This window comes from Saccopteryx leptura, chromosome 10 (assembly GCF_036850995.1).
Source record: "Saccopteryx leptura isolate mSacLep1 chromosome 10, mSacLep1_pri_phased_curated, whole genome shotgun sequence".
NCBI classification, from domain to species: domain Eukaryota; kingdom Metazoa; phylum Chordata; class Mammalia; order Chiroptera; family Emballonuridae; genus Saccopteryx; species Saccopteryx leptura.
Window position 1 is genome coordinate 36,231,126 of NC_089512.1, and position 14,426 is coordinate 36,245,551.

The following is a 14,426-nucleotide window of genomic DNA, read 5'->3' on the forward strand; positions in this document are numbered from 1 at the left end:
CACTTGACATACGATGAAAGAAATATCTCAAGAAATAAAGGTGGTTCAGCTAGTAAATTCTGCTAATCATTAACAATAAAATGATTGACAACATTTATTGGGATGTCAATAAAGATATCTCAGCCCTGGCCGGTTGGCTCAGTGGTAGAGCATCGGCCTGGCGTGCAGAAGTCCCGGGTTTGATTCCCGGCCAGGGCACACAGGAGAAGCGCCCATCTGCTCTCCACCCCTCCCCCTCTCCTTCCTCTCTGTCTCTCTCTTCTCCTCCCGCAGCCGAGGCTCCATTGGAGCAAAGATGGCCCGGGCGCTGGGGATGGCTCCTTGGCCTCTGCCCCAGGCGCTAGAGTGGCTCTGGTCGCAACAGAGCGACGCCCAGAGGGGCAGAGCATCACCCCCTGGTGGGCAGAGCGTCGCCCCCTGGTGGGCGTGCCAGGTGGATCCCGGTCGGGCACATGCAGGAGTCTGTCTGATTGTCTCTCCCCGTTTCCAGCTTCAGAAAAATACCAAAAAAAAAAAAAAAAAAAAAAAATCTCAATATGTTTTCAAGTCTCACTTTCAATGCTACCATATCCATATATTTATTCAGGATGTCTCTTTAAGTCTTTAGAAAGGCCTTGTGAGTTGAAGGTTCAAGAGACCAAAGAAGATTCTACAATTAGGTTTATCTTAGTTGAGGTTCTTCAAACCCTACTTCATGGTGTTCAGATCTACATTTATGATCTTCTCCTCCCTTTATTTATTTGTTTGTTTTAGAGAAAAGAGGAGAGGGAAAGAGAGAGAGAGAAGGGGTAGAAGCAGGAAGGATCAACTCCCACATGTGCCTTGACCAGGCAAGCCCAGGGTTTCAAACCAGCAACCTGAGTGTTCCAGGTTGACACTCTTGCCACTGTGCCACCACAGGTCAGGCCCTCCCTTTAGAATTTGATGAGAAAAGTGGGAGTTTGGATGGTAACTGAGACAGAAGTATAAAACCAACTTGAATTAAATTTGAATTGAGATGTGTTTGATTCAAGCACCCTTTTTCTGGTTCTCTCCGTAAGAAGCTGTTGCTGTTGTTGTTCTTATTCTTACTTGAAGGGCTAAAAGGAGCCCACAGGAGGTGACAGAGAAAGTAGAGTCTGGGTCAGAAGTAGGGCTTACCCAACCAAGCACAACTTGGCACAGGCAGGTTACAGAACCAGAGTGATTATCAGGAAGCACTAACACTATAGTCAGAATAGTATCAGGCATTGATCTAAAGGTAAGACAAGAAAGAAGATCAGAGAACAAGGAGCTAGGCTGATCCTTGAGAAAATAAGACATTGAACAGAATCAGGTACCTGGCACAATTCAAGGCCCGTGGTTCAGAACTAAGCTTGTGAATGGTGGGCAGGTGCTGGAGTTCCCTTTCTCAGGTTGCTTGACACACACAGCAGGCATTAGTGTGGCAACTTCATCTCTGCCCTGGGCAACCCCTTTTCCTTGCACTCATCTCCTCAAAATCTAACCCACTAAAAAATGACAATGGAGACCAGCTGGTAGAGAATATGATAACAAAGAGAGGGTCACAAGTCCCCTTAAGGGTCTAACCCTAACAACACAAAATTCACACTTCACATATATTTCCTCACACAGGAAGAAGCAACAGCTCTCCCATGGGACCACTTCTAGGGCTTTCTATGATCCCATCACAATGGCACCCTCCTGGCACAGGTAAGCGCAGTGTACCAGGAAACAGGGTGTCAGGAAAACCTTGTTTTTCTGCTGAAGGGGTGGAAGCATCAGGACCAGAGAGCTCTGCCCAAAAATCCTGTTTTCACCTATGGCTGGGGCTGACAGGATGAGAACAATGGAAAGCTCATTTTCATCAGTCCTGATCAGCCCCTTTGGTGGCATCCTGGGTGAGGTCATGCCTGGAGAGGCAAGGGTGTGACTCACCCAGAATGTAAGGCTTGTGGCCAAAGTTGGTGACAGACAATAGTCAGTTTGTTGTTGTTTTTGAACTGTGTCAGGTTTGGAAATGTACTAACTGCAATACCACAGATGAGCCCCAAATAGCTTAACATGTGACTAAAAGTTCTCAAAATAAAATTGTTCTTACTTTCCTTCAATTAAAAAAAAATTGAATGGGCTCCATGAGAGTTTTAGAAAAGGGAGTCATGTTTGGCCTGGGTATTGGACCCAAAGATGCCAGTACCTGCAGTTTCTTCCATAGTTGTCTCCTTATAATTCATGGATTCCCAAAAGATTAATAATGACTGGCCTAAGGTTTCCAAAGTCGGCAGAAATCCCCTTCCCAAGTGCCAGCCACAAAGCACACGCTGCATCACACCCCATCTAAAGTAAAGATAAGGTAAACTCAACAGGAAATGTGTCCTAACATGTTCTGCGGCCTCGCACCAAAGCTTTGCCCCCTCTGGGTCTCAGTGTTCTAACTTTCAGCGAGAAGACTGATCCCTAACACCCAGCCCAAAGTCGGCTAACCACGCCAAACCCCGCCCCAAGCTACCTGGAGAGTTTACGATTTAGGCGTCTGGCTCCTCCCAGCTCCTCCTTCTCTTCTACTCCTTGACTAAAAAGAGCTTCCCCTCTGATGGCTTTTGCAGGAGCAGCAGCACCTCCTAAGTCTCGCCAGAAACAGCTCTGCCCAGCATGAGAGCTGCCCTGCTCCTGGTGGCCAAGGCGGCAAGCCTTCACCTTAGCTTCTTGCTCCTGCTTTGCTGCTGGCTGGACCGAAGTGTGGTAGCTAAGGAGCTGAAGTTTGTGACCCTGGTGAGTAGAATTTTCTTTTTGCTGCCCGGTTTCATTTTACTCTGGTGTTGTCTGAGGGACACCAAACTCAGAGAGTGAATAATCAAGTTTCGTAAGTTCCTCACAGGGAAGTTTTAACATGTCCTGCCACAAAGGTGTTCGGTTTGGTTGCTCTTGCCTTTTGCCGATGTTATTTATTTATCCACCTTCTTTACAACTGCCTTGAATGCAGATTCCTTTTGACAGCCACTCAGACCAGGAGAAGAAGCCTCAGCTGGCACTGTTTGGTTCCGGGGGCTAAACTAGCTTCATTCGGTTTAATGATTGTTTTTGCAAACCAAAAAGCAGTCATTTTCTGAATTAAGTAGCCCCTCTGTTTATGAGGAAGTTGAAAAATATATGTGTAAACAGTGTTTGAAGCATAAAAGTGAAACTAAACAAGAGTTCGAGGATGACTTCCTGATACATAGATTTGGTGGACCATTTAAATCCTATTTTGTCCCCCATACATGTGACAAGTTATGAAAAAGGAGGGGAGGGGCTGCCGAATGCGTGATGTCAGAGGAAGAATGTACACTGTTGGCATTTTTTTTTAATAGAGAGTTTGAAAAGTAAAGGGGAATAATTGCTTTACATATATGAGTCAGAATGAATCCTTTTATATCTCTTGGTTTCTGTTTGTGTATTTGATATTTTCAGTATCTCTATTACTCTTTTGTCTGTTCCACTCATTGTTATTCTCTGCCTCTGACCCTTTTTTGTTTTTCACAGGCTCTCTCAATCTCTTTCTCTGCCTCACACTTTTTATTTGATCATGAACATATGCTGATAAAAAAGGTTTTCTTTCTGTAAGATTACTCAAAATTTATTTTAATTATATTTTTATAATTTATTTAAAAAGTAAACATGAAGTTTCTATTTAGTCAGCTTAGTGTAGTCAGTCAGAATTCCTTCCTTCTACAAAAACAATTTCATAACCATGTGTTTATGCAAATCATGATTCTTAGTCTAATATCACTTTAGTAGGTCATGAGTCAACAATGAGAGAGAGAACCAGAGAAATATATGATCAGTTTATTTACAAATGATTCACCAGTTGTAAGGCTTCTGTTTTGAAAAAGCTGTATAATATTGTGAACCTGACATAAAGCAAAGTTAGATTTTAAGTTACATAGTGAAATGTATGTGAGTTAGACTTTTAACTCTGTTCATGGGTTCCTTGCCAAAGTGTGCATTAAGAAAGTGAGGGGAGCCGGACCAGGCGGTGGCGCAGTGGATAGAGTATCGGACTGGGATGTGGAGGACCCAGGTTCGAGACCCCAAGGTCACCAGCTTGAGTGCGGGCTCATCCGGCTTGAGCAAAAAGCTCACCAGATTGGACCCAAGGTCGCTGGCTTGAGCAAGGGGTTACTCGCTCTTTTGAAGGCCTGCGGTCAAGGCACAGATGAGAAAGCAATCAATGAACAACTAAGGTGTCGCAACAAAAAACTGATGATTGATGCTTCTCATCTCTCTCCGTTCCTGTCTGTCTATCCCTCTCTCTCTCTCTCTCTGTTCTTGTAAAAAAAAAAAAAAAAAAAAAAAAAAAGTGAGGGGAGCCTGACCATGGCACAGCGAATAGATCTTCAACCTGGGATGCTGAGGATCCAGGTTAGAAACCCCGAGGTCACCAGCTTGAGAACAGGGTTGCAGGCTTGAACATAGGATCATAGACATGACCACATGGTCACTGGCTTGAGCCCAAGGTCACTGGCTTGAGCAAGGGATCACTCACTCTGCTGTAGCCCCCAGTCAAGACACATATGAGAAAGCAATCAATGAACAACTAAGGTGCCACAATTTTGAGTTGATGCTTCTCATCCTTCTCCCTTCCTATCTGCCTGTCTGCCTCTCTCTCTTGTTAAAAAATGTGAAGACTCTGCAGAAATTATACTGCCAACACTGTAAATCTGTGACAAGCCATTTGAGTCATAATCCTCTTTGAAATGTTACAGTGAACTCCCAGTTAACTGCATGTAGCGAGTCTCTTCTCCATGTTTTACCAGGGCCCAAGCTAACTTCCCTTGACGACTAAACTCTGTGGGTTTCCTTTCTTCTCCTTCACTCTTGCTTAACATCTGTTTAGGAAGTCCAAGTTAATTGTTTCCTAAGAAAAACCTTAAAGTTATCTCACTGTGAGCTAAAAAAATTAATTATCACACAAGGCCAATGTTAACAATCTTTCCTACCACAGCTTCCTTCCATTAATGGTAGATGAAGGGCAATTTAATACACCTCTTCTGGCCCTTGCAAAAGAACTTCTGTCTGCCTGACCTGTGGTGGCGCAGTGGATAAAGCGTCGACCTGGAAATGCTGAGGTCACCGGTTCAAAACCCTGGGCTTGCCTGGTCAAGGCACATATGGGAGTTGATGCTTCCAGCTCCTCTCCCCCTTCTCTCTCTCTGTCTCTCCTCTTTCTCTCTCTCTCTCTCTCTCTCTGTCTCCCCTCTCCTTTCTAAAATGAATAAATAAATAAATTAATTAAATAAAAAAAAAGAACTTCTGTCTAAGGACTTAAGCCAGAAGATATTACTTTCTTCTTTCTGTTAATTATAGCAAATATTTGAGTATAAGTGGTTCAATTATATACCCAGGAAAATCCTTAGAAAATTATCAGGAAAACCAGAATAATAGAAAGGTACCTCGGGTTAAAGTGGTAATGTTAATGGCAATAACCAATAATTAAGTGCTTACTAGGTGCCAGGCACTGTTCTGAGAGTTCAATATGAATTATGTCACATAATCCTCCCAAAATTTCTATAAAGTAGTGTTGCCAGGAAAACATAGGATGCCCAGTTAAGTTTGAATTTCAGATAAACAGCAAATAATATTTTAGTGTAAGTATGTTCCATGAAATATTTGGGCATCCTGTATTTTTGTTTGCTAAATCTGGCAACCACTGCTTAAGGTTTTTGTATAAACCTCTTATCCCTATTTTATAGATGAAAAAAATTGAGGCACAATGAAGTTAAACAACTTGTCCATGGTGTTGGTCAAATGAGTTTGTAAATATGATATATGTGTTTGTTCGCTTGTGATTTATATTGGGTGTGGGGGACAGGCTGTAGGCAGGCCGGGTCGTTGTAGCCTAGGGTTTGGTTTTGAGACTGGGCTTTTCCCCACACCCTTGACTGATTGTATGATCTGGGTGGTGCACTCTCATGAGGAATCCAATTATGCCTCGGATGAGTGGCTTTGTATCAGAGACTTCCTTGTTTGTATATTGGATTAGGGGTTTTTGGTTTTCTACACTATAAAGTGGGACAGACCAGGAGCTGGCTCACACAGTTCCTGCTATCACAATTGTAGGGGCTTCCCTGATCTCTTGCCCTTCATGGGAAAAGCTGGTTTTCTGCTTTTCCCTTGTCTTTTGTGGTTTGCCTGTCTTGATGAGACACCAATAAATAGGATGGCCCACTGTTGGGCAGATAAAATGTATTATGCTCACTTTGTTAAAGAGGCCATCGCCCAGGTGATATTAATGTGTGTTGGAGATCGTTGTAACCTGGGGCTTGGTTTTGGGATTAAGCCTTTCCCACCCTTTTTGCTGTAGGGCGGTACAATCCAATCATGCCTCAGAGAAGTGACTTTGTATTAGAGACTACCCTATTTTGTATATTGGATTAAAGGTTGTGAAGCTACACTATAAAATAGGGGTAGAACGGGAACTTGCGGCTTTGGTTCCTGAGATTAGCATGAGAGAGCAGAGAAAGTAGAGCCAGCAGCGGAAGGCGGCCACGTGGAGGAGGCCAGGAAAAGCAGCCAAGATGGTGGAGTGCTGAGTGAGATGCCAGTCTGTGTAGAGTTTGTATCTGGGATAAGGCAGGAGATGGGGAACTGAGGAGAAGAAGGCTGGTGAGCTAGAAACCTTTGATTCTAGGAAACTCGGATAAGTCAGTGGCTTTGTGAGCACTGAGTGTGACTGGGTTTTGGAGCCCAGTGTATGTTTTTACTTGCCCGCCGGGTGCAAGGTAGGATTAAAGGCTATGGCCCACCAGTTTTTGGCTCCATGGTTTCTTTACCGACTGTCCGAATCAAATGCGAACCTGCATGGGCCGGGCTGCTGTGATGATGGCCCTGGCCGTGATTACTGGCTTTACACCCACCATCCTCCGACTCCGCCATTTCTTTATCGTCTGCCCGAATCCAATGGGAACCTGCATGTGAATGGCCACGATGGTGGTTCCTGGCCTTACAACTGGCGTAGTTTCCGGCAGGATTTAGAGATTGGTATGGGGCCGCCACCCTTGATGGGTGGGGTAGAGTACTGGTTGCTGCTCTGGCTCCCCATGGCTGTCCTTTTAGGGGCCATGGGCTACGTGTTTTTTACTCAAGAGGAAACCAGGAGTTCTGTGCGAGAAGCTGCCCGAGGTCAAAAGCTTCAGTATGAATTGCAAATAGAATGGCAGAAAAGGCTGGAATTGGAGCGAGCACTGGAGAAGGAATTACGGGTTCGTGAGTTGCAGTTTACCCTGGAAGCTGAACGTTTTCACCGGCAGTTGTTGGAGAAACAACTGCGGATTCAAGAGCTCGAGTCTCAGCTTCTGGCCAAAAGCCAGCAGCCACAGGAGCCTAAACGGTCACCAAAGGAGCAGCAGCATCCGTGCTGGTGGATTGGCTTTGAGTCAGCGGGAGCAGGCACTTGCAACTCCTCTTCTGAGGATGAGAATGCTCAGGCTGAAGCTGCCATACGCACACTAAGAGCCTGACCAGTTGTCACCAAGAAGGTAAAAACCCAGCAACAAAGAGTCCCTCAGGGGCAGCCACAGCCTCCTGCCCAGGTAATGGAACACTCTGTGGTTCCATATAACTAGGCAGAGCTGATGGAGTTGGGGGCACAATTTAGGCAGAAACCTACTGAATCCCTGGTAACCTGGTTACTACGATTATGGGATATAGGGGTGGATGGCATCATGCTCCCCGGAACAGAGATGGAGAAATTGGCCGCCATTACCACACACTCTTCCTTGAGGCAGCGTCTTCAGAACTGCCATGGCAACCCAGGAGACCATACCCTATTAGAATGGGTGATGGCTGCCATTCGTATGGTCTGGCAGAATGCTGGAGAATTGCCGGGGGCAATGAGTCGGTGGCAGTGCTACAGTGAGTTAGTAAAGGTCCTTCGGGAACTAGGTATGAAGAATGCTGTTTTCAACCCTGGGTCTCGTGGGCCAGACGAGGAAGTGTTTACAGCAAAAATGAGGGAATTTGTCCTTGCTAGCGCCCCATCAGCCCTTTTTGGGTCACTTGTGGCTATCTTGGGCCCCTATGTGGGGCAGCCCATCAATGCAGTTACACAGATGGTAGCAGATTTGGGAGAGCTGGAGGCCGCTCGGGATCATAAAGCAGTGAGGGCTGCTGCCTATGTTTCCCCCCCAACTAACAAGGGAAACGGGCCTGTAAAGGTTACCCGAACGCAGATGTGGGTAGACTTGATTGCGGCTGGAGCAGATAAGGGGAAATTGGATGGCCAGTCTAATAAAATTCTTTTGGAGCTTTGGCGGCAGCTTAAACCAGAACAGAAGTTCCAGCCACTGAGACGAAAGGCCCCAGCAGCTACCAATAAAACGTTTGGTGCGCACACAGCTCGGTTACAAGATTATATGATAGAGACTGCCGAGGGAGAGAAGAACTCCCAAGACCCATTGTACCAGTTTGAATAGGAAAAAGGCCGAGGGACCCGTCTAACGGGGATGGGCAGGGACCAGAGGCCACATGTGGAACTGGCTATCCACTGGTCCCCTTCCAATGTACAACGGGTGTTGGCCTTGGTGGATACAGGTGCAGAATGTTCCCTTCTCTATGGAAACCCAGAGTGGTTTGCTTGGACCCCAGTGGCCATTGACGGTTATGTGGGCCAAACTGTTCAAGTGAAGCCAATAACTATTCCATTGGGGATAGGGAGACTGCCTCCTAAGCCATATAAGGTGTATGTATCTCCTATTCCTGAATATATTTTGGAGGTAGATGTCTTGCAAGGACTGTGGTTGGAAACTACAGCTGGGGAGTTCCGGCTGCGGATCAGGGTTGTGAAGGCAGTATTGCGGGGACACGCATCACATTCCCCTTTGCAATTACCCATCCCTCGGCATGTGACTAACACCTGCCAGGTGGTTATGAAGAAGTCACAGGGACAATCCTTGAACTAGAAAAGGTGGGGATCATCCAGCCAGCACACAGTCCTTACAACTCCCCAGTATGGCCTGTGCGCAAAGCAAATGGAACCTGGAGAATGACAGTAGATTACAGGGAACTTAATAAAGTTGTTCCCCCTTTGCACGCTGCTGTTCCCTCGATAGCTAACATGATGGATTGGCTAAGCCATGAGTTGGGGACATACCACTTTGTGGCAGACTTGGCCAATGCTTTTTTCTCTATTGATATAGCTGCAGAGAGTCAAGACCAATTTGCCTTCAGGTGGGAAGGGAGACAATGGACCTTTACAGTGTTACCCCAGGGCTATTTGCATAGCCCCACCTTGTGCCATGGGCTGGTGGCTGCTGACCTGGCTAAATGGAAACAGCCAGAGGTAGTCCACATATACCATTATATTGATGATATTATGCTAACTAGTGATTCTCTTTCAGAATTGGAGCAAGCAGTCCCTACCCTGCTATCCCATTTGAAAGCATGTGGCTGGGCAGTTAACGAGAACAAATTACAAGGACCTGGGTTATCTGTAAATTCTTGGGAGTTGTCTGGTCGGGTAAGACAAAAGTTATCCCTGACGCAGTTATAGATAAGATTCAAGCATACCCTGTGCCCACTACGGTAAAACAGTTACAGGAATTCTTAGGTTTGTTGGGGTATTGGCGAGCATTTATACCGCATTTGGCTCAGTTACTACGCCCCTTGTACAACCTTATTCGAAAGGGGGTTCGCTGGGATTGGACTGAGCAGGCGCAAGGTTCATTTGCAGCTGCTAAGAGAGCTGTCAAGGTGGCACAGGCCTTGAATGTGTTTGATCCTGCCAGGCCCTGTGAGCTGGATGTTCATGTAACCTCGGAGGGGTTTGGATGGGGCTTGTGGCAGCGGACAGAGCGCCTACGGCAACCTATTGGATTTTGGTCCCAATTGTGGAAAAGTGTTGAAGTTCGTTACTCATTAGTAGAGAAGCAGCTGGCAGCTGTGTATGCTGCCCTCCTGGCAACTGAGAGTATTACAACCACAACACCAGTTACAGTCAAAACAACATACCCTATAGCTGGATGGGTGAGAGATTGGGCAACTAAACCACGTAGTGGTATGGCCCAAATGTCTACCCTGGCCAAGTGGGGTGCCTATCTGCAACAACGCTGTGCTCTTAGCACCAGCCTATTTAGGGCAGAGCTGCAGGAAGTCTTGGGTCCAGTCACCTATGCGACCTTAGAGTCAGGTGCAACTGGGGCTCAGGAGGCAGAACCTGAGGTCAATCCCTACCAGGAGGGGCGGGTGCCCATCCCTGAAGATGCCTGGTATACTGATGGTTCCAGCAGGGGCCAACCTGCCAAATGGACAGCTATCACCTTCTATCCGGCCACTGAGACTATTTGGATGGACACGGGTACAGGCCAAAGCAGCCAATGGGCAGAATTAAGAGCTGTTTGGCTAGTTGCCCATAATGAACCTTCACCTCTGGTGATCTGTACTGACAGCTGGGCTGTCTATCGTGGACTGACCCTTTGGATTGCTACTTGGCACATTAACCAGTGGATGGTAATGCACCGTCCACTATGGGGTCAGGCCATGTGGCAGGACTTGTGGGAAATAGGACACCAGAAGCAGGTGACAGTATATCATGTCACAGGGCATGCCCCTCTAGCCCATCCTGGGAATGATGAGGCAGATACGTTGGCAAGGGTGCGATGGTTGGAGACTGCACCTGCAGGTGATGTGGCACAGTGGCTCCACCGGCGCCTGCTCCATGCAGGACAGAAAACTATGTGGGCTACGGTTAAGGCTTGGAACTTGCCTGTGTCCTATGCAGAGGTACTTGCAGCCTGTGAGCAATGTGCAGTATGTTCCAAGGAGCACCCTCGGAGACCACTGGTGTCACCTGGACAGATTCAGAGGGGTCATGTTCCACTGACACGATGGCAGATAGACATCATTGGACCCTTACCAAAGTCAGAAGGGTATCAGTATGCAGTCACTTGTGTAGATACTGCCACCGGGCTGCTTGCTGCTTACCCCGCTTGTAACCCTGACCAGAGGGCAGTCATACAGGCTCTGGACCGCCTGAGTGCTGCATACGGGCAACCGCTGGTCCTTGAAAGTGACAATGGTACCCACTTCACTGGTTCAACGGTGAGGCAATGGGCTCAAAAGCTGGGGGTGGACTGGAAGTATCATGTTCCCTACCACCCCCAGGCTGCTGGTATCATTGAGCATTATAATGGACTCTTAAAGCAGGGACTGCGACAGGAGGGGGGCACCGGCTCTCTTACTGGATGGACATGCCGCTTACGGATAGTACTTCGGACTTTGAATGAACGACCTCGTTGGGGAAGCCCAGCTCCAGTAGAGGCCCTACTGCATCGGACAGCTGCCCCCATTCAGTTGCAGATACACACCAAGGACATTTTACTCAAGCCAGGTTTCGGACAGCAGGGCAACGTGCTCTTGCCTGCTCCAACAGCCCTTCTTAAAGGACAATGGCTTCAATGGACTTGGCCCTGGACTTTACAGGCCCCCCATCTGAGATGGGTGGCCTTGTTGGCACCATGGGGAAAGGGGTTAGAGGTGGACCTCCAGTTAACTCCTTGGGCAACCAGCACCTGGCCACCTAAGGTAGAAGTGTATTATTCCTTGAGTGCTCAAGGGGACAGCATTTTGAAGGGCACCTTTGTAATTTCTTTATGGCCAATAATGAGTTCTCCTATTTTACTACACATAGAACCAGCACATGCTGGTGTATTGGCCAATAAGGTTTGGTATGCCCGCTCAGGGCGGCCTCTGGTGCCAGCTATGGTGCTGTCTGCAGACAAAATTCTGGCCTATATTCTGCCAGAGGGAAAAGATTTGCCTCTCTTGGTGCCACTGACAGCTCTCTCATTTCGTCCATAGCTTTTGATCTGTTAATCCTATTGCTGTATTTGTACTATCTCTGTTTATGCAATGTATCCCACTCCTTGCACAGTGACCATCATGAAAGATACCTGTGGTTTAGATTGTAAAGCGAGCAAAAGGGGTGGAATGTTGGTCAAATGAGTTTGTAAATATGATATATGTGTTTGCTCGCTTGTGATTTATATTGGGTGTGGGGGACAGGCTGTAGGCAGGCCGGGTCCTTGTAGCCTAGGGTTTGGTTTTGAGACTGGGCTTTTCCCCACACCCTTGACTGATTGTATGATCTGGGTGGTGCACTCTCATGAGGAATCCAATTATGCCTCGGATGAGTGGCTTTGTATCAGAGACTTCCTTGTTTGTATATTGGATTAGGGGTTTTTGGTTTTCTACACTATAAAGTGGGACAGACCAGGAGCTTGGACACACAGTTCCTGCTATCACAATTGTAGGGGCTTCCCTGATCTCTTGCCCTTCATGGGAAAAGCTGGTTTTCTGCTTTTCCCTTGTCTTTTGTGGTTTGCCTGTCTTGATGAGACACCAATAAATAGGATGGCCCACCATCCTCCGACTCCGCCATTTCTTTATCGTCTGCCCGAATCCAATGGGAACCTGCATGTGAATGGCCACGATGGTGGTTCCTGGCCTTACACATGGTCACACAGTTGAGCTTTGAACTCAAGCTGCATGATCCCAGAGGCCAGGCCCTTACTCACTGCTCATATGTTCCGATTGTGTGTGTGAGACCCAGCACATAGAGCTGAGATCTCCCCGTGGAGGTTTGGTGTATTGTCTCGACTCACAATCAGCAGGTGATTTTCTTGCGTTTTCCTCTGTGATCCAAAATAAATAAATCTCCCCCAATTCTGAGATGCTGTTCTTGGCAGAAGGAGCAGGAAACTGTCCTTGGTTCTTGATGGTCAAATAAGTTTGTAAATATGATATATAGTTTGCTCACTTATAGTTTGCATTTTTTTGTGTGGGACAGGCTGTAAGCAGGCCAGGTCGTTATAGCCTAAGGCTTAGTTTTAAGACTAAGCTTTTCCCCACACCCTTGAATGATTGCATGATATGAGGTGGTGCACTCTCATGAGGAATCCCATTATGCCTCAGATAAGTGACTTTGTATCAGAGACTTCCTTGTTTGTATATTGGATTAAAGGTTTGGATTTCTATACTATAAAGTGGGGCAGACTGGGAGCTTGCTCTCTCTTGGTTCCTGAGATTAGCATTAGAGGAGAGAGCAGAGAAAGGCCATGTAGAGGAGAGGAGAAGCAGCCAAGATGGCAGAGTTCTCAAGAAGAAGCCAGTTTGTGCAGAGAGAAGGAGATGGGGAACAGAGGCGAATAAGGCTGGTGAGGTAAAACCTTTGATTCTAGGAAACTTGGATAAATCAGTGGCTTTAGGAGCCCTGAATGGAAAGGGAAGTGTTTTCCCACTGTGTGTATTTCTTGCCCACCGGGTGCAAGCTAGGATTAAAGGTAATGGCCCACCAGTTCTTGGCTCTGTTGTTTCATTACTGTCTGTCCAAATCTAAAGTGAACCTGCATGGGCCAGGCAGCTGTGATGGTGGCCGTGACTATTGGCTTTACAGTTCTTATTCTGTCTCATACACAGATAAAACATATTCACTAAAGTGTTTCCAATAAAAGGCTAGTTTGACGAGTTGTTAATAGACATTGCTTGGTAAAATGGGTTTCAACAGTTAAATCAGCTTTGGGAATTGAATATGGTTTAAACTATGTTTTAAAGTCTCTGAAAGGCAGGACTCCTTGCAGTCTATAATATTCTAATATGTACTGCGGCTTTCAAAAAAAAGGGTCAGTAAATTGTATTCCCTAAATTTTGACTACCGAATCCATCTCGTTTTTTTTCCAGAGAGTATGCCATGGAAAACTCTGAAATAATTGCTATTTTAAATTTTATATAAACAGAATAAGAATGGTGAATCACAAGGTACTGTCAAACAGCTTCACTAGTTATCATTCATGGCCAATCTTGTTTCATCCTTATGCCCACAACCTCCTACTATAGTCCCATACAACATTGTCTCATTCATAAATAGGGAGATGCCATTTGAGAGCATTCTCTCTCCCCTAAGCGAAGGGGAAACCACAAGTTCAGGTGATCTCAGAGAAAAAACTCCTTTCACCCAGGTTTTACAAAGAAAGATAGATGATGAGTCGCACAGCATAAGCTCTTCTCATTCTTCAGGGATGACCTTGCAAAAGTCATACTCAAGTCATAGACTCTCCTCTGTGAAAATAGCATTGAGCACATCATCTCTACCCTGGGATGGGTAACTTTCACATTGTGGGTGGGCAAATTCAAATGATGCTAGCCATCCCACTTTTCCCAGGACAGTGGATTTTCGGGGTTCTTCCTCAGTCCTGTAAAGTAAAAAATTGGCAAGTTATTTAGGCTAGCAGCCCAGTGTAAGTCTAAATTTTCTAATGCTATATGCTAAATAAAAGTTGAAAGCTATACCAAGGAAAACATTAAACTTTCCTTAATTGAAGTTCCAACATCACTTACTAAGGATGAGACAGACCATGACAGGTCACTTAATTCAGCTGAGTCTTGAGTTCCTCAAATGTAAAGTTGGAGATGAT

At 46.2% G+C, this 14,426-nt stretch overlaps 1 protein-coding gene across 1 annotated transcript in view; it reads left to right on the forward strand.

The window, feature by feature from the left end:
* Positions 1-2,544: 2,544 nt before the first annotated feature.
* ACP3 (acid phosphatase 3) overlaps positions 2,545-14,426 on the forward strand; it is a 61,442-nt gene continuing 49,560 nt past the window's right edge. Inside the window, exon 1 of the mRNA XM_066350927.1 lies at positions 2,545-2,751. Coding sequence (XP_066207024.1) covers positions 2,632-2,751 — 120 coding nt within the window. The 5' untranslated portion in view covers positions 2,545-2,631. The remainder of the gene's footprint in view (positions 2,752-14,426) is intronic.